This window comes from Enoplosus armatus, chromosome 22 (assembly GCF_043641665.1).
Source record: "Enoplosus armatus isolate fEnoArm2 chromosome 22, fEnoArm2.hap1, whole genome shotgun sequence".
Lineage (NCBI taxonomy): Eukaryota > Metazoa > Chordata > Actinopteri > Centrarchiformes > Enoplosidae > Enoplosus > Enoplosus armatus.
In genome coordinates this window covers 4,703,625-4,721,218 of record NC_092201.1, presented here as the reverse complement: position 1 = coordinate 4,721,218, position 17,594 = coordinate 4,703,625, and the positions used below count along the sequence as shown (strand labels likewise).

At 41.3% G+C, this 17,594-nt stretch overlaps 3 protein-coding genes across 3 annotated transcripts; 1 reads left to right on the top strand and 2 right to left on the bottom strand.

Annotated features, from left to right (window-relative positions):
* Nucleotides 1-4,065: 4,065 nt before the first annotated feature.
* Nucleotides 4,066-5,254, bottom strand: rhno1 (RAD9-HUS1-RAD1 interacting nuclear orphan 1). The gene is made up of 2 exons (XM_070929316.1): nt 5,090-5,254; nt 4,066-4,848 (listed from the first exon to the last, which is right to left on the bottom strand). The coding sequence occupies exons 1-2, from the start codon at nt 5,252-5,254 to the stop codon at nt 4,111-4,113; spliced, it is 903 nt and encodes a 300-aa protein (XP_070785417.1). The 3' UTR covers nt 4,066-4,110.
* A 1,846-nt stretch (nt 5,255-7,100) lies between these two features.
* Nucleotides 7,101-10,838, top strand: foxm1 (forkhead box M1). The gene is made up of 8 exons (XM_070929071.1): nt 7,101-7,554; nt 7,712-7,860; nt 8,281-8,472; nt 8,578-8,706; nt 8,967-9,026; nt 9,468-9,516; nt 9,637-9,809; nt 10,023-10,838. Exons 1-8 carry the CDS (start codon nt 7,101-7,103, stop codon nt 10,836-10,838), a joined length of 2,022 nt encoding a protein of 673 aa, XP_070785172.1.
* A 2,262-nt stretch (nt 10,839-13,100) lies between these two features.
* Nucleotides 13,101-17,264, bottom strand: LOC139305021 (cystine/glutamate transporter). Its single transcript, XM_070928957.1, has 12 exons — nt 17,000-17,264; nt 16,308-16,434; nt 16,111-16,226; nt 15,887-16,012; nt 15,652-15,751; nt 15,131-15,175; nt 14,905-15,028; nt 14,714-14,817; nt 14,508-14,604; nt 13,845-13,994; nt 13,559-13,736; nt 13,101-13,174 (listed from the first exon to the last, which is right to left on the bottom strand). Exons 1-12 carry the CDS (start codon nt 17,223-17,225, stop codon nt 13,110-13,112), a joined length of 1,458 nt encoding a protein of 485 aa, XP_070785058.1. The 5' UTR covers nt 17,226-17,264; the 3' UTR covers nt 13,101-13,109.
* Between the last annotated feature and the right edge of the window lie 330 nt (nt 17,265-17,594).

Below are 17,594 nucleotides of genomic sequence, written 5' to 3'. Positions count from 1 at the left end.
AAAGAAGCCACTTGGCTCTGATCGTAACACATTCAAAAACTAACTCTAACACTGTGCAGAAACACAGATTTATCATGAACATACGGCAGAAACTATAACTTCAGTGAACTTTAACGAGACAGTGATCCCATTACAAATACCAGCGATGTTTCTGATCTTCAGTTTGTCAGTTCATGAGCAGCAGAGTGGATTGTTCTGGCCAGCTGAGGCATATGTGTTTGGAATCCACTGTACAACCACAGTAAATCACAACCCAACCACAAGCTATGTAGTTGCAGAGGTCAACCGCCATCCTTGTGGAGAATTACTTTAATTGGTTGATTTATAATGATGGAGTTACGATGGTCAATTAAGATGAGTACTCAATTCATTTTCATACATCTATTCCTCTTGGGGACCAAACATATTATACATTTGGCAGTTTAGTCAGCTACATTTTATGATTCCTGTAAACCACTGATGTATGTTTTGCAACAAGAGTTAGTTACTTGCTACGTCTTGCGGGAACCGGAAGGTCTATTAGTGATCTTTATGACCTTGTTCAATACTGTTCTCTGTAAAGCCTGTACACTCTATAGGATATTCTGGACAGTAATAATGGATGCTTTCGTGATTGTGACACTGATGCATAGTTGTTCTATCCAGAATCATAGCAAAGTCAAAAATAATATCCTAGGAAATTGTTAGCTATCGTTATCTTTCGGCCGATGATTCTAGGCTTACACTTTGGTGCTATCAAAGTACAGATGTCCCATTTCTCATTTAGGTTATGTGCTACATTCTTACCACGTGTTCAGTGCAATAAAGGACCAGAAAAGTTGATCAGCCTCCCACTTTCATCACTACACTCATGTAAGCAGTCCTTGCAACATTACATTTGTGATGCTGTTATGAAAACTGTTGCTCCTCAGATGTGTCAGCTCTGCAAGCAGACTCTGAGATTTCTAATAGTAATTCATACATTTGCGAGAGATTAATAAAAAGGCACCAAGAAGCAGAGAAAATGCCCCTTATTCAACCGTCTTTGAAGGTTGATCATTACAAATGCCGAGTCAGCCATCTGTGAACTTTAACACAAACTGTCTGGGGTTGGTTGACCCTACAGAGCAGTGTGCATCACAGCTGGTGTGCTAATCAGGAATGAGTCCATTGCTGTGTCTCGCAATATTAAACTGACACAGTTACAAAGCCAAGAGCTTTCCTTGTGTAAAATCGCAGTGTTTATTAGACATCTAGGGAAAAACATAAACAGGGTGCTATGCCAAGTCATTTTCTAACTCATGAACTATCTGACACTGACTGGCACCCCTCAGGTTATGGATTCATGTAGCACAAAGACAATTTAACAACAATATCAATACCTGGATACAGTAATTGTAGTGCAATAGGCTATTTAAAAATGTAGCTTTCAACATCACTGTTGTACAAACTACAACAACAATCAGACTGGGACTGTAACAGGAAAGGGTGGGAGCTGCTTTGATTTTTATCTCCATGCAAAATGAAAGCAGACCTCAGGTCAAGTGCTTGGAATTGTGTATTGCAGCTTCCATTATGCACACACAAACACATACGACCCCTTTACCCAACACCTGTTTACATTACCAGCGGAGTGGACATCAGAAGAAACCTGTGGGAAGCACTAGTGGTGCGTTATGCTGAGGGGAATTATGTGTGTTGACTGTGGCTATCAGGCGTTTGCGACATGTTACTTTCAAATGTAACATACATGTTTTGCATGAACCGACTGACTTACTTAATTAATTTATTTACTAGTATATAGCTTTGTTTGCTCATTTAGGTGGTGAGGGCATATGCTACCTTACAGGAATGATTTGACACAGACAGCGGCTACTGAAAGGCATGCTCAAACATGACATGCAAGCATTTTTTCCTCCTTAATGCCTCTCGCTTCACTGTATTCAATGCTAAACCAGAGCTTTGGAGTGAGGCTACCACCGTCTGTGATGCAGATCACTTGATACCTTGTAGTTAAACAGAGTGCCGGATTCCGTCCAGTCATCATACATTCCATAACTCGACGCAATCCTAACTACATGTTCAGGGGGGTGCAGTGTAATTTTTTTTAATCTAAATTGTGTCGACGGAAATAGCTCAGGAAATTGCTCGTCAAGATACAAAAATGCTTTCGTTTGTAACACAAAGACTATCTGGAGGTTTAAATCAAGAAGACATGGCTATTACGTAGGGATGTAGGTAACTAAACATAAACTAATGTGTTTTTACATTATTAGATAGGAGTTCGCTCACTATTACTGCTGTACATTGCTTTCCACATTTGAAACGTTAGCCACTTGTGGTACAATATAGCGTCAGTTGATGAATTTCTTGCCTTTTCAATTGTTCAGCTAAAATGGTTAAAGCAATTTGTGAAGCGCGTTTGAGTCGTGACACTCCGGCCGTTAGCTCGCTCACTAAGCTTGGCATTTAATGATTAAAATATATCGTCAAAATGAGAAAATTAGACATAGTAACTGTCAACTGTGTTTATCTGCCAGCTGTGGAATGTTATAGCTAGCTTGTTACCGTTAGTAGCTAACGTTAGCTGCCTCAGCCCAGCCTCTACTGTAAGCAATGGTGCCTTTATAAAAGTTGTGGGCGACAGTTAAGTTTTTCGGGTAAAAGAAAACGGTAACTACGTCGGCTAGCTTCTCATCCCACAGATGACCAAATAGAACTAATACTAACACAACGGACAGGCAATGTATGTTGTATTTTACCTTATGCTGTAGTAACTCATGTTTATCCACGGTTGCTAAGGAAGATCCTCGTGCAGCAGTACACTTTTTGTGGACGCGGTTGAGGAGAACTCTGTAACTCAGTCCTTAGTTACCGAACGCACTAAGAACGGGCATTCCTATTGGTTTGCCGATTTCTTAGGTCGAAAGTGATTGGCGGACATTCTGGAGGAGGGTGGAGAGTAGTCCTCAGTAGAGAGTTCTTGACTTTTTTCTTTTACCTTGAAATGTGTTATCGCTTCAATTCAAAAGGTGCCTCACAAGCATGAAAAGAAAACGAATTGTCACAGAAAATACTATAAAAGTTTCTGGTACAATGACAAGTGACCATGACAACAAATAGTTCAAGAAACTCAATGAACCCCTTAAAGGCAAATTCTGCATGTTATAATTACTGATGTCCTTCTTCTCTGAAATTGTCACAAAAGTACTTCATTTCTGAAAGCATGAAGCTAATTCTTACCCAAGAATACTTTACTTTGCAGTGTATATTGTTTTTACTTTTTTATTACATTGCAGAGCGAAGTAAGTTATTCCTCAGACTTCCACTATCCCTGCCGCCCCATCACCAATTGTAGCCTGAGAGAAATCTCAATGAACCAAGAATTTAGTTTGCTCTTTGGGCTTATACATTTATTCCATATATTTTTGCAGCACAATTGAAAGACAAAAGTGGGGTTTAAGTTACACAGAAGTGCTCACAATCACCAACAGCAGTGTTCAAATGATCCAGCAGCATCCTTGGTGTTATTACACCAGTGACTCAAGATTTCATGTTATTGACAAAATTACAGTTTTTGCTCGATATTGGGCATGTGATATCAGTTATAGTCCATATGGACACAACCTTTTTCCATATATCTGCATTACAATGCTGAAGCACAAGAATATAAAACAATAGGCTTGTTTTCTAGTGGCCACGATTGGATATGAATAAAACTACTGCCTCTGATTTTCAACATAATCTGTAACAGTACAATTGGGATGTGTCTAAACAAACTCTCACTTATGGAAAAACCTTGCTATGTGGGTATTGCAGTAACTATTGCAATTTTGATTGGTTCATTATTTGATTCTTACAGTCATAAGTAGCCTACCGGGCTGTGCAGAAGTGGTGGGTGAGAGAGTGATTTCATAAAATGCTCTGCTCATCATTTTGAGGTTCAATCAAAGTTAAACGTTGTAAATAGTCAGTGAACTGAAATGTGATCACTTTAGAATACCACAGCAGCTCCATCCAATAAAAATAGTTCATAGAAATGCTTCTGGTCACAGAAGTGGTCCAATGACTAATCAACACCTCATCTCTGTTGACATCACTGCCTAATCCTCTTCTTACCAACTCTCGACATCAGCTGTGAATCAACGTGTCTGAATCAGAGAGATGGCCCCTCTCTTTTAACAACAACATCAAACCCCTCCTCCTCCTCCATGTCACCCTCACCCCATAATCCCTCTCTGGTGTGTCAGCCACCAAACTGTCAGATGGCTGATTACATGGTGGTGTACATGACCGAGGCAGCAGCAAGTGCAGGGAGGCGGAGGGACAACTACTCCCTTCTTGTATTACTTTTGGAGTGTCCACATCAGGTGGTGGACCAACACTGCTGATCTCAGTGGTGCTGAACTCACTGGACGCAGGTGTTGAAGCACCATCTGCTGGAATTCTGCATCTCTCTGGCACGTTAACAAATGGAGTTTCAGGTTGGTCCAAACATCTGCTGGAGGATGCAGCACCATCAGAAAATCTCTCCACATTTCCTTTTCTGATTGAGGTCGTCTGTCTCTTTGGTGTGTCTGAGTACTGTGCACTTGAAACTGTCCTTTTGATTTGGCACGATCCCCGTGGTTGATTTCCCGCATCAGGCACAACAGCACACTCTGTAGCTTTCTTTGTGCGTGTACTCTTTGTTTGATGAGACTGATCTCTTGACCTTGTCTGAAACGATAATGAGGGGAATTTACACACACTGTTTTTCCTGGACAGCTGAGTGCAACTGTCAAGGATACTTGTGGCAGAGTGGCATTTTCTCCTCCCGCGTCTCACTGGAGGTGCAGCTGCCAATGAACTGTCAAATTGTGGGCTTACCTAAAAGATTAAAAGTACAGTTAACAAAAAGCTGAATAAAACTTGAGTTACATGTAACTATTATTCTGTGAAATAACAGTACAGGAAGGTCAGGTTTACCTACAGACCCTTTATGCAGGAACAGATTCAGTGACATGCTCAGGGACACTTGAACAGTGGGCTCTGTTGCTGAATGGAAATGTTTTCAACCACAGAGCCATGCCGTACCCCAAAAGGCGTTCAAAACTAATGAACAACTTACCCAAGAATTAGGAGCTGAGCTGTTGTGTTCTTGTGTCTCTGTAAAAAAATCTTTGGGATTGAGTGCTGCTCGGACTTCAGGCACATTTTGGAGTCTGGCGCCACACAAAGACCGCTCCAGGAACAGCAGGGGAGGCTTCTCTGTCTTTATGGCTTTACGGGGCATTAATAAAAATCACGCCTGAAGACACGGTGGAAAGAAAAACATCACAAAATCAATATAAGTGTCTGATTAAAATATCGGACTTTTACTGTTCACAGACCCAGATTAACGTACTGTTCAGATGTCTACAACCAGCTGTTTACATTTGAACGTTTTCATTCGTAGCTACTAGCCCGATACTATACATACCTTAATGTGGTGCTTCGCGCAAGACATAGCTACCATTACAAACAGTTGTTAAAACGATTGTTATTCCATTGCCGTTGTCGACTGTGAACTTTTTTTGTTTTCCGTCTTCTTGTTACCTATTATTTCCCGGTTTCATCCACTGTAGTCTCTGATTGGTGCCAGCATGGTCTTGTCTAGCTCCTATTGGTGCACTTTTATACCATGTGATCAAAGAGACGGAGGCAGCACCCACAGCGCCAAAATTCAAAAACGTTTCTCAATCGACCAGACGGCATGTAAATAACACTATCTTAAGTGAAAGAATATCATAGATGCCATCGATCCTTTGCTTTAACATCGAATATGAACAGAGTGTTTCAACTACTAGCTAGTAGGAGTCCACCCAAGCGGAATTCCCTGATTCATCACAGTAATATGAAGGTTTGGCTTTATCCAGCTTTGTTGTTCGTTACAATAGAGTAGTTAGCTAGCTAGCTTGCTAGCTCAGCTATACGCGATGGCTAGCCACCCAAGTTAGCTAACGTAGCTTAGCTTCCAGCCACAGATTACTGACGTTAACGTTAGCTGAGAGAAAGTTGTAACGTTAGCTAAACTCGACAGGTGCAATAGCTAATCTGCATTGTCTTCAGATGTGTCCTCATTAAAGTTTTCCTCCATCCCTTTGACACAGAATCTTCATTCTGTGTCATGGATGTCACACTGAACTCAATTTAAGCAATGTGACATTGTAGTGTTGTCATTGCTTTTTCTTTAAATGAACACTGGTATTAAAATCAGTTGAAATGTTTTATCAATAATTACAAACACGTCTTTAATTCGGCATACCTCACGTAAACAATGCAGTGCTTGTTTTATTAAAGCTTTAACTCCTTTAATCGCACCACTTCTTGTTGCCACACTTGGCTAAGTTAGCTAACTAGCTGGTTAGTGGGCGATAACGTTAGAAAGCAGTGTGAATCTGTTGTATAATTTGACATTTTTTTGAGTTGGAAGGCTCTCTGGTAGGTTGTTTATTAGCCGTGTTTTTCTGGGAAACCCCAAATATTTTTTATTATATTTGAATAAGTCAAATCATATAGCTAAAGTTTGGATGTTTGCCAGGGAATCAGCGGTAAACGTTGCACGTCAAGTGCAGACATGTAAGTTAACTTTAACGACTCTTGTTCTAGAAGGCATGAGTCGCCAGGGAACATAACCAACTGATATCTGAAAATAAGCTGCTAAACTGAGCAATCGCATAACGTTAATTAGCTAAAAAAAAAAACGGACACAGATAAATGTGGAGCTGGATTTCAAATTGAGGTTCATTGTTAGCATACAGCCATTCACACCAGTGTTATTACTGGTATTTGATATTGATTGATTTCGTGTCAATCTAAATTGATCAGCGGACGGAGGAACTTTGAATCCAGCCTAGGTTGACTGACTAGCTAACCCTCGCCAGTAACTTGGCATTGATTTCATACCGCCTGCCAGGTAAACGTTCATCTACGGGTAATTCTAGTTAGCACAGTGTGTTTTTATGATACACACTAGGCAGTGATACAAGTTGCATATTGTTTCTAATGTTTAGCAGCCTTTAAAACAGCCTCTGTATTTGTCTTTGTGTTCTTTTTGTACAGAATACCAGTCAACACCAAGGAACATTTTCAATGATTTGATGACCATGAGACGGAGCCCAAGGAGACCCCTGATCCTCAGAAGAAGAAAGTTGCCTTTTCAGCAAAATGATCCGCCAGCAGCTGAATCGCAAAGCCAGTCTTGTGCATCAGGCACCAAAGAACCTTCAGAATCCGCCGCCCGTCAGTGCTTCCCTGATGGTATCCGCATTATGGATCACCCTTCCATGTCTGATACACAGGTGGTTGTCATTCCCAAAACAGCAGACCTTCAAAGTGTTATTGGGGCCCTCACTGCCAAAGGCAAAGAGAGTGGTGTCCAGGGACCAAACAAGTTCATCCTTCTTAGTGGGAATGGCACCTCTGACAATGGATCCTTTTGTCAGCCTGCTGCTGAAGAGGAAGACGTCTCTTCAAGAAGTACAGTTGGACAGCCAGTGAAAGCAGAAACTATGCCTTCCCCAGATGCTAAACCTCTCACTGGAATTAAATCATGTATGGAAAGAGGATTTTTTTAAAGATGATATTTCAAGTATAATTGTGGCGTTTTAATGTTTTTGTTTTACCTCTAATAATAATAACACTGACTTGGTTAGCTGTCTTTAATCCTTCCTTTGTTTAAGCAATAATGTTTTTTGCTTTCCTTTATTAGTGAATAAGGATCTGGATTGTGGTCCTTTAGATGACAGCCTCACCAATATTCAGTGGCTGGGCAGAATGAGCACAAGCGCCTTCGAACCAGATCCTGCCAAGCAGATGACCAACAAGGAGAACCAAAACTCAAATTCACAGACTTTTCAGGTCAGCTGCTCCTTCTTGTCACCTCAGTGTGATTGTTACTGTTAATGTGAAAACATGTGCTTGTGTGGAGGGAACACTGATCTCAGACATGTGACAGTATGTCCCTTAAACACCATCCTTTTACTTGTCTGTCGCACTGAAATGTCACATCAGCGTGATTTACATTGATTCACAGTGTTAGAATTGCAGTAGATTTGAAGTGATTTGATGACCACAAGGATCAAGCTGCAAGATCTTATGTGAAATAGCTTCGTTGTAAATTACTGAAGAACACCAAATGGAGAAAAGGGAAGGAGAAAACATAGAGCTGTATTGTCCAGCCTTTGTTTAAACTGATCACGTTAATCGATATCTGTCTACAGTTTAATACACGTGCCATGTGTTCAAGCCTCCATTTCTTTTTCATTGTTTCTTTTACAGGCACAAAATACACAAATCGATGCGGAGGCTGTTCAACAGCCCATGTCAGAAAGGCCGCCATACTCCTACATGGCCATGATCCAGTTTGCTATCAACAGTCGGAAGAACAGGAGGATGACACTGAAAGAGATTTACATGTGGATCGAGGACCACTTTCCTTACTTCAGAGAGGTGGCCAAACCAGGATGGAAGGTACTTTTAGAACAGAAAAATAAATGTATAACTTGTGGGCGCAGATAGAAGACTAAAGCCTTTGAGTATCACTGACTACTGACTTTTGCTGTTTTATACTTTCAGAATTCCATCCGCCATAACCTCTCTCTACACGACATGTTTATTCGTGAGACGTCACTAGATGGTAAAATTTCTTTCTGGACCATCCGGCCTGAAGCCAATCGGTGCCTCACTCTTGATCAGGTTTACAAGGTGAGCACAACTGACTTCCTACCGCTGTCATCCTTTTCACATTCTTCCACCCTTTTATAATGAAGGAAGCCCTGAAACTGTTCATCACTTTGTATATTAGATATCAACAATCATCACCATGTTCCTGAACAATTATATCCTTTTATCTGCCATTTTTTGTATACCCAATGTCATATGCAGTGCTTTCAACTTTTATTTTGGATTTTTGTTTTCCAATCTTTGTGGTTTTCTTCCATCTCATTTCACATCTGTCTCTACAGCCTGGTTGTGACCCGATGACTGCTCCTGTTCCGGTGCCAATGCTTTTATTTCCCCACCAAGTAAGATGGATTTACCCTCCTTTCAATTCTTTAGGAACAGTCTTCACCTCTGCAGTCTGGCAGAAGAAAGCAGAAAAGGGACAGAAAATCTGAAGATGTTCACTTGCACTTGACCCAGCTGGAGGTCTAAGGTCCTGGGAAATCTTTTTGTTGCAGGAGGTGATTTGAACAGCAGGGAGGCTGAAGTCCTACTGAAAGACTAGTGCGACCACATCCCTTGTCCAACAAGGAATGTGAAATGTATCCATCATTCCTCCATACAGTGTAGGGACAGTTATAAGAGGTCTAACTTCGTCTCTTCTAGCTTGCCAAACCCTAAAACAATGGAGAGAACACAGGTTGTCACTAAAGTGTAGTCAGGAAGGAGAGAGCACAGTAAGGCCACTGAGGGAGTGTACTTTAACTGTGTATAGTGTTGATATGTCATTTCATTTTTCACAGCAACAAAAGAGGATGCTTCCTGATGCAAGAAAAACACCAACTGGCTCTGGTGAGTTAATAGATGGAAGGACTCTGATAAAAAAAAACAAATGTCTGTAATTGTTTTGTCATTTGTTTGAAATTTGGACATTAAGAAGGTCTAAGTTGTTGTTGTCTTTTCTACGCTCAGAGAGAAGGATGAAACCTCTTCTCCCTCGAACCGATTCCTACTTGGTTCCTATCCAGATCCCCGTCACCTCCTCCGTCTACCTGCCATCCTCATCGGCCCAGTTCCCCCCCTCCTGCTCGCAGCAGAAACGAAACACTCCACGAGGAGCCAAGAGGGTGCGGATAGCTCCTAAGGTAAACACTTTGTCGTGCTTTGCAGAATTATGGCAGAATCTCAATAATATATATTGTATTTCTTTACTATTAAAACTTGTGGGATCAGCTTTGCAGGAGAAGTATTGGTTAGGTCTGGCTTGATTTGCCATGCCAACATTATGTGTTGTAGTGTGAGTATGAAGGACACAGTTACTGCTGGAATTGTAAAGTGCATGGTGTTATGTTTGACAGGTGACACAATGTGACGTCCCAGCCGTGGCAATGTATCCTCAGCAGATCAAAGACCTCGAGGTGAAGGAGGAGCCGGTATGTGTTCCAATTAAATGCGAGACTCCTAAGTCCCTTCCCAAGAGACAAGCCAGCGGCTCTCGACGTAAACAGCGCCTGGTTCACTCTCTGCATGAGGAGCCCGTCCTCCTCTGTCCTGATAATACTTTCTTTGACTCTGGCGTAGCCTCTGATGCTTCCACTTTCCAGGACATGAGAGACACCGAGCTGGACGAGCACCAGCATGAGCAGCAGAGCCCCGATCGGGAGTACTCCTTCAAGACCCCCATAAAAAGTAGCAGCCACCTGACATCCTCCACGCCCAGCAAGCCCCCCTCTAATGTCTTGCCCGAGCCCTGGAAAGTGACCCCTGTGGGCAAAGGGAGCCAAAACGTTCTGGACTTCAGCCCCATTCGCACGCCAGGTGGTCCTTCAGTCACACCGCGGCACGACTACACCACCTTCAGCTTCAACAGCACCCCCTTTAAAGAATGGCCTCTGTTTAGCTCCCCAAGAGAGCTGCTCACATCCGCTCCCTCCAGAGGGGCTGGACCGACAGACTCTCCCATCGAATGCCTCCGAAGCAGCTGCTCCAGAGAGCTGCTTCAGGCTGGAGGCGCCACACCCGCCAACCGCTCCATCACAGAGGGCCTCGTCCTGGACACAATGAATGACAGCCTGAGCAAGATACTAGTGGACATTAGCTTCTCTGGTCTTGATGATGAGGACCTAGGTATGGCCAATATCAGCTGGTCTGAGTTCATCTCTCAGTTTAAGTAGCCAGAGGGTCGAAACACATGGCATTTTATTTTATATGGACGTGTCATTTGTTTTCCAAAACACTATAGGTGGGAAACGCCCCACAGAAACAGCAAAGCAGATTCAAATTTAGAAAAAAGTACCAATCTTAAAAAAACTGTAAACCAAAATTTGAGGAAATTGTCAGATTTGGAGACGGTTTATGAAGACTATAGCAGCTGGATTAAAAGGAACATTACATTGTTTATTTATAATGATAACTGAAGTTAATCAACTTCAGAGTCAGAGTGAGACACCAAATACAAGCAGATACAGAAAATATAATAAGGCATATGAGCATGAAGCTTACAATATCATCAATACTGAAAATAATTTGTTTTTGCTAATCAGAAGTTAATTGGCTTGGAGATGAATATTAAATGAAGTGATTTCTATTAGGATTAAAAGTGCAATTTCCTGATTGGTTGAAGATATTCTCGCTGTCAACGACACCAAAGTGAAACAGCTCCACAAAAGCAAAACTAAATGCTGTCACATTTGTCGCATTTTGAATTGCAGCTTTAATATAATGGATGTTTCCTTCCATTCGTCTGCTGTAGTCATTCATTTGAACCTTTTCATAGCTTTAACGCTCATGTTTTGCCCTTTTTATTTAAAAACCATTTGCTTTCTTTTCCAATCTGCTTTGCTTCTGGATGTTTCTGGCTGCCGTTGAAGGGGAAATGTTAAAAGAAAAATGTAATGAATGACAGGGACACTCAAATTTTCGTTACCAGGTAAAATTAGCAAGCTGCTCAATTGTTGTCCCTCACTTTGGATGTTTCTCTCCACCTCTGGCTTACTTTTTCATTGGTTCCGTCACTCATTAACTGCCTCTTTTATCACTCTTGTTTTCTGTCCGTAAAACTTTCCATGTGGAAAACTTCACATGTTCCTCTTTTCTTTTATCATTTATTCTACCTGTCCGTCTGTACTCTAGAAGGAATTGCTAGGGAAGAGAAATCTGTCTAAGTGTATATGTATGTTGATTTGCACATTTTAATATATAATTTAGCTTTTACATATGTAAATGGAAAGACGATATATTGCCCGATAAGCCAGTGAGATGCTCCTGTGCTGTTTGGTTCAGGTGACCTCCTGGAATCGACTTTTAGGTTGAGATGCAGGATTGTTTAGCAATGAATAATAGCATAGTAATAAAAATAGCACTAACAGCAGTAGGATTGTCTCTGTACATTAATCGTAGTCTGTCTTCACCTTTTGAATTAAGAAATTCTTATAGTAATTGTTCATCTGTATGACAGTATCACCTTGAGGGCACTTTGTCCCTGCCGAGAGGGACATGTCATCACCATATTTAAGTATTTGGGAACAAAATACTGAACATTTTGTATCTATCTAGCACCGATAGTATTTAGTTTTCAATAAAGATGCAAATTGCCTTTTTTATTTTTCTGTAAGCACAAATGGGACGAAGGAAAAACGTTTTTGGCAGCACCATCTTTGGAGGATAGAATGGGAGATATTCCCATTTTTTTGAAAAAGCCACAAAATAATGTATGGCTGTAATAATCTCTTCAGGTTTGTTCGCTTGTGTGTTTATATGGGAGAGGTTTTGCATTGCAGTGAGTTGATCTGTTTACATTTGGGGCTGGGGCTGAATACAAGAGTGAAATGTGGTTTTCAAAGCATGTGCCTTGTCTCGTTTTCTAAAGGTGATTCTGTACAATAAATCTTTCAGTGTCTGTGCCTCAAACAGCATGAAGGGCTTTTTTTCACGTATGTTTCTGTAAGTTTGATTTGCCTTGCTCATCTCACATTTAATAAATGTAAATAGATAAGGTGCAATTTCTACAACCTCACACCAGGTTTAGTACAACAATGTTAAAACCCCTGTACGGTGTATTGTATCTGAAAAGCTACATCGCAAGGTTGCCTATTTATATTGGAATAAAAGTTGAGACCATTTATAGATTGTCTCTGTGGTTAAAAAATGACTTTATTGTTTCTTACAGAAGACTTACGAGCAGATCTTTAGATGTTCATGAAGACGATAAAGATGAAGAGTGAAAAGTACCTCTTATTCCAAACTGGAAGTCTAATTCAGTCTTAAAATCCTATTTTCTAAGTAAAATTAAAAGTCAGAAACGCCACCAGTTTCCAGCATAGTTGTTGCTAGACTTTTCTCAAAATAGACACATCCAACACACTGCTTTAAACTGTAAACAAAACAAGGTTCAAAGTTCTTTTTAAGGTGGTATCCAGGAAGTCAGAAAGCAGTGTTTGGGGTCTTCAGTATGTCTGGATTTCCTGCTGAGCCACTTCTAGAAGGATCTGCAGCTGCTTGCTGCAGTAGTCTGGGAATGTTGAAGAGAGTCAGAATTATGAAAGAGTTGAGAAGGCTTTTCTTTCTTGCCAAAGCTAGAATAAAATGTCCAGACTGGGGTTTAGTAAGCTGTCGGCCAATTTGAAGTTGAAAATGAGAACAATTGTAATGACAGGGTCTTTGTCCCGGACCAGGTGTTGTGTGAAAAGTCTATTTCCTTCCATAATAACTACAAACTCCAGCAACATTTTCACCTTCTGCTCTATTTAATCAATTTAATTTAATTGAATGTATTTATTTGAGGATGGAACTACATCTTTCCCAGCAAAATGGATATATTGAATTATAAACTCTGACTGTTCAGTGTATTTGCTCGTTTATGAGTGACAAGTTTGCAGATTTTGGTATGACTTACTGAAGATGCGACTCCACCTGAGGGGCAAGCGGAAGCGGTAGACGGTGACGTAGTAAACTGGGACCCCGGTCAGTGTGAGAGCACAGCTTCGCCCTGTGTTCCAGGGGTCCGAGTACAGAGACAGACCCACGATGAAGAAGCAAACCACTGTGAAGGTGGCTGCGATGGCCAGGGGCACCTTTGGGTTTCCAAAAAAAGAGGAAAGAAAACAGTTCTTGGTGAGTTGAGTGTGCAGTGTGATGAAGAATGCTGTACAGTTTGGCACAAAAACCACAGACGCACTAACCTTGAAAGGTCTTGGGTGGAGGGGGAAGCGATATCGGTGGATGAGCATCCCCGATGTTGCCAAGGCGATGAAGAACCAGCGAGCGAAGGAGGCGAAGTTAATGAGCTGGTAGATCTCTCCAGTGATTAACATCAGCACCACCAGGGGGTACTGGAGACAGACAACACAGCTGTAATGACATATCCATACATACATACATACATACAGTGATGTAGAGGAAAGTAAAGTTCCTTTCATTTGCACAATTTATAATTTTCTATCATACGTTTGTTTACCACGAGGACGAAGGATTAAGGTTCATTAGTATAGACAGTCCCAGCACCCTATACTGTATTGTATTTCTGAAAAAAAATAAAGACAGAGAATATGTGTTTCTGGCCCCTGACACCAATTATAAAAATAACATGTAATTATAAATTAAAGGACATTGCAGTACATTCCCCATGACATTTCCCATTGACAAAAAATGCTTAATACGCAAACTCCATCTGTTGATGAAGACTGTGAGATGCATGCATGTACGCAGTCTTTGTGAACGTGCACCTGCTTCGTCTGGAAATGTTGTTAGCAAAGTTATTGTGTGTTCATGTAGAGGCATTGATATATAATATTAAACACTGGCAGCTGGCTTTGCTGGTTTATAGTGTGTGGACAGTCCTTTACCAGTAACAGCACAGCAGGCAAAGGCGTATTTCTGCGGATGTGAATCATGGAAAAGATGGGGGGCCAGTGGCCCTCTCTGGCTCCCACAAACAGCATCCTGCAACACAAACAGAAAGACTTACAGTCAGGCTGTTAGCAGTCATTCTCGGCTGATGAATGAAGCACACACGTAAATGACAATAATAACCTTTCTGTGCCCAGATTACCTGGGTGACCCGAAGAAGCCACCGTTAAGCGCCCCAAGGCAGGACAGGGCCACAAGAACGGGAATCACAGAAGCTAATCCCTGGAGAGCACGGTTTGCAAACGTCTGCAAAGACACAGACTCAGGATCAGACCAACATTTAAACATACGGTACGTCTATTTCTCATGATTACTCTGCAGTGTAGCACTGACCACAGCCACAGCATCAGACAGCAGCAGCTCGGCGGGAGTCATCACGGTGTAGTAGGCCACATTAATAAGCACATAAAAGACTGTCACTGTCACCATGGAGCAGATTATTGCCAGCGGGATGGTTCTGACACGACAGGATACACGCAGAGAAACATATCAGTGTTTTCTAGGCAACATGGCTTTTAAAAATAAATTGAGTGGAGAGCAGACGTCCGATGTAAAATACCTATTTGGGTTTATGACCTCTTCTGTGACAAAGTTCAGATAAAACCTGAAGGAAAAAGGAAAAGCCCGTCCACACAAGTTCATAACATTACTAATCAATATACTGTCATAGAAACTGTGAACATGGTAAAAGAAGACAATAAAGGAAAGACATCCAAGATGGCGCCGCGGATGGCTGCCTCGGTCTGTTGGAGCGCATTGTTTTGCCTTGTTTTGTTTGTAAACAGTGTTTTTTGTTTTGGTTCACGGAGCTCTTTCACCAGAGAAGAGCTCATGAACATCAGGGGAACATCTCCAGTGGATTTGTTTATTTATCTTATCTTATTTTTATTTTTATTCTTATTGTTATTTTAGCTTTTATATTCTACTTATTTGTTATTAAAACAATAGCACCTTCAGACCACAGCAAATTCCTTGTAATGTATGTTACTTGGCAATAAACAGTTTCTGAAATTTCTGATTTCTGATTCTAAAGAGTTGTGAATATAACCCAGTGTTATACTGCTATAAATGCTTGCTTACCATCCACCATATGCATATAGGCCATTATAGAAGGCCAGTGGCAACCTATCCAATGTTAATGAGTCAACCTCAAAACCATTCTGGAAATTCTCTGTTTTTCCTGAAAATAAGACGACAGAGAGAGAGAGAGAGAGAGAGTAATTGAACATTATCAACATTATCAATGATCATCATTATCACAGGACCTAACAGTGAGACACCTGTATACTCAAGAGTAACTGCCACATCCTCCCACCTTTGGCCAGTGCGATGACACCGGGGATGATGATGAGGACCAGAGCAAACATCTTAATGAAAGTCAAGGTGACCTGTGTGCGAGAGGCCAAGGTCACGCTCCAGCAGTTTACTGCCACGACAAACGCTACAGAGACACAAAGACAAAGAGCTGGTAAAAGACATGCATCTATATTTAGCACTCCATTGACGTATAGAGTAGTATAATGGTATAAAACCACTCACTCACTCCGAGGATGCTGACAAGTTTGACTAGCACCATGGGAGCAGCACAGGGAGCATAGAACGGCTCCACCACATAGCGGCCAAAAGCAAGGGACACATAGGACGCCACAGCTGGCCTGGAAACAGACAATATGCTTGTTACGTGGTGTGATTTGACTGTAAGTCAGAACAAACAGGACAAAATGAAGCCAACCAACCTGATGAATAAGAACTCCACCCAGAGTCGTAAAAAGGCAGGTAGTGGCCCCAATGTCTCCAGTAGATAAGTGTAGTGGCCCCCTGATTTTGTAAAAGTGGTGCCCAGTTCAGCATAGCACAGGGCCCCTAATGGATCAGAGAGCAGAGCACAGAAAAACATATGAATTACATTTTTGGCCATGTTAGCAGTGTTTCTCTTTGAACGGTATTGTCAGACTGTCGTTGAGAGACCCTTGTTCATATGGAGTCAGTGTCCCAACATATAAATATACACATTTCAGTGGTTAATTATTACAATTAATCATTTTATAAATTGATTTATTGAAATATTCATTGAAAGACACTTTGAAAACAAAATAAAGTGAGTAATTTCAAGTGCACTCATAGGATGCAATCCCAAAGTAAATGCAAAAAGTTAAATTATCACTAAATGTGACAATTAATAATTTTACTTCATTATTTTAAATTAAAAGGACGACTTAAATCATACATATTTTTAAAAGAATTTTAAAAAATGCGCCAAAAAAAGGTTAGATGTTTTCTTACTGTTATTTCATATTCCATCACACACTGTACCAGCCACATACAGTAAGTGAAAAAATAACAATGTGAAATTCAGTTCAAGTAACACACAGAAATGAGCAATTACAAGGTTTTGCCGAGACAGCAGAGATAAATTCAAGCATCTTACCAAACATGGAGAGGACCCCACACAGCGCCCACACCAGCAGAGAGAGCCCCACGCTGCCACTGTTCATCAGGACCCCCTTGGGCGCGATGAAGATCCCACTGCCCACCACCGTACCGATGATGAAGGACACCGCAGGCAGCAGGCCGATCTCTCTCCGAAGGTGCACCACCTCCTCTTCTGTCTTCTTCTTGTCATCCTCCTCTTTCTTCATATGTGTCCCGTCCATTTCTCCGCGGCTGTAGAACCCACTTAAACTGACCACACTTAGTTTCCTTTAATTCTGCTGATTTGAATTTTACATCTACATTGTATATCAGTCCTGCAAACTGAAAGTTCTTACCTCTTTTTTGTCTCCTTTTGGGAATGTTATGTGACGTTGCTCAACAGCGACAGCCGCAGAATGCTTTCCACTTTCCACTCCCCAGCAATTAACAGTCTTCTTCTGCTTCCTGTTAACCCGTCTGAACACACATTTGCAGCAGTTTAGTGAATGTGCTTGAAGGAGTGGTCAGAAGAGACAACTCATGCCACAACATGGCCCCCTTTCCCCATAACTTATCCTGCATGTTTTTCTCCCCTCATTGGCTCTTACCCG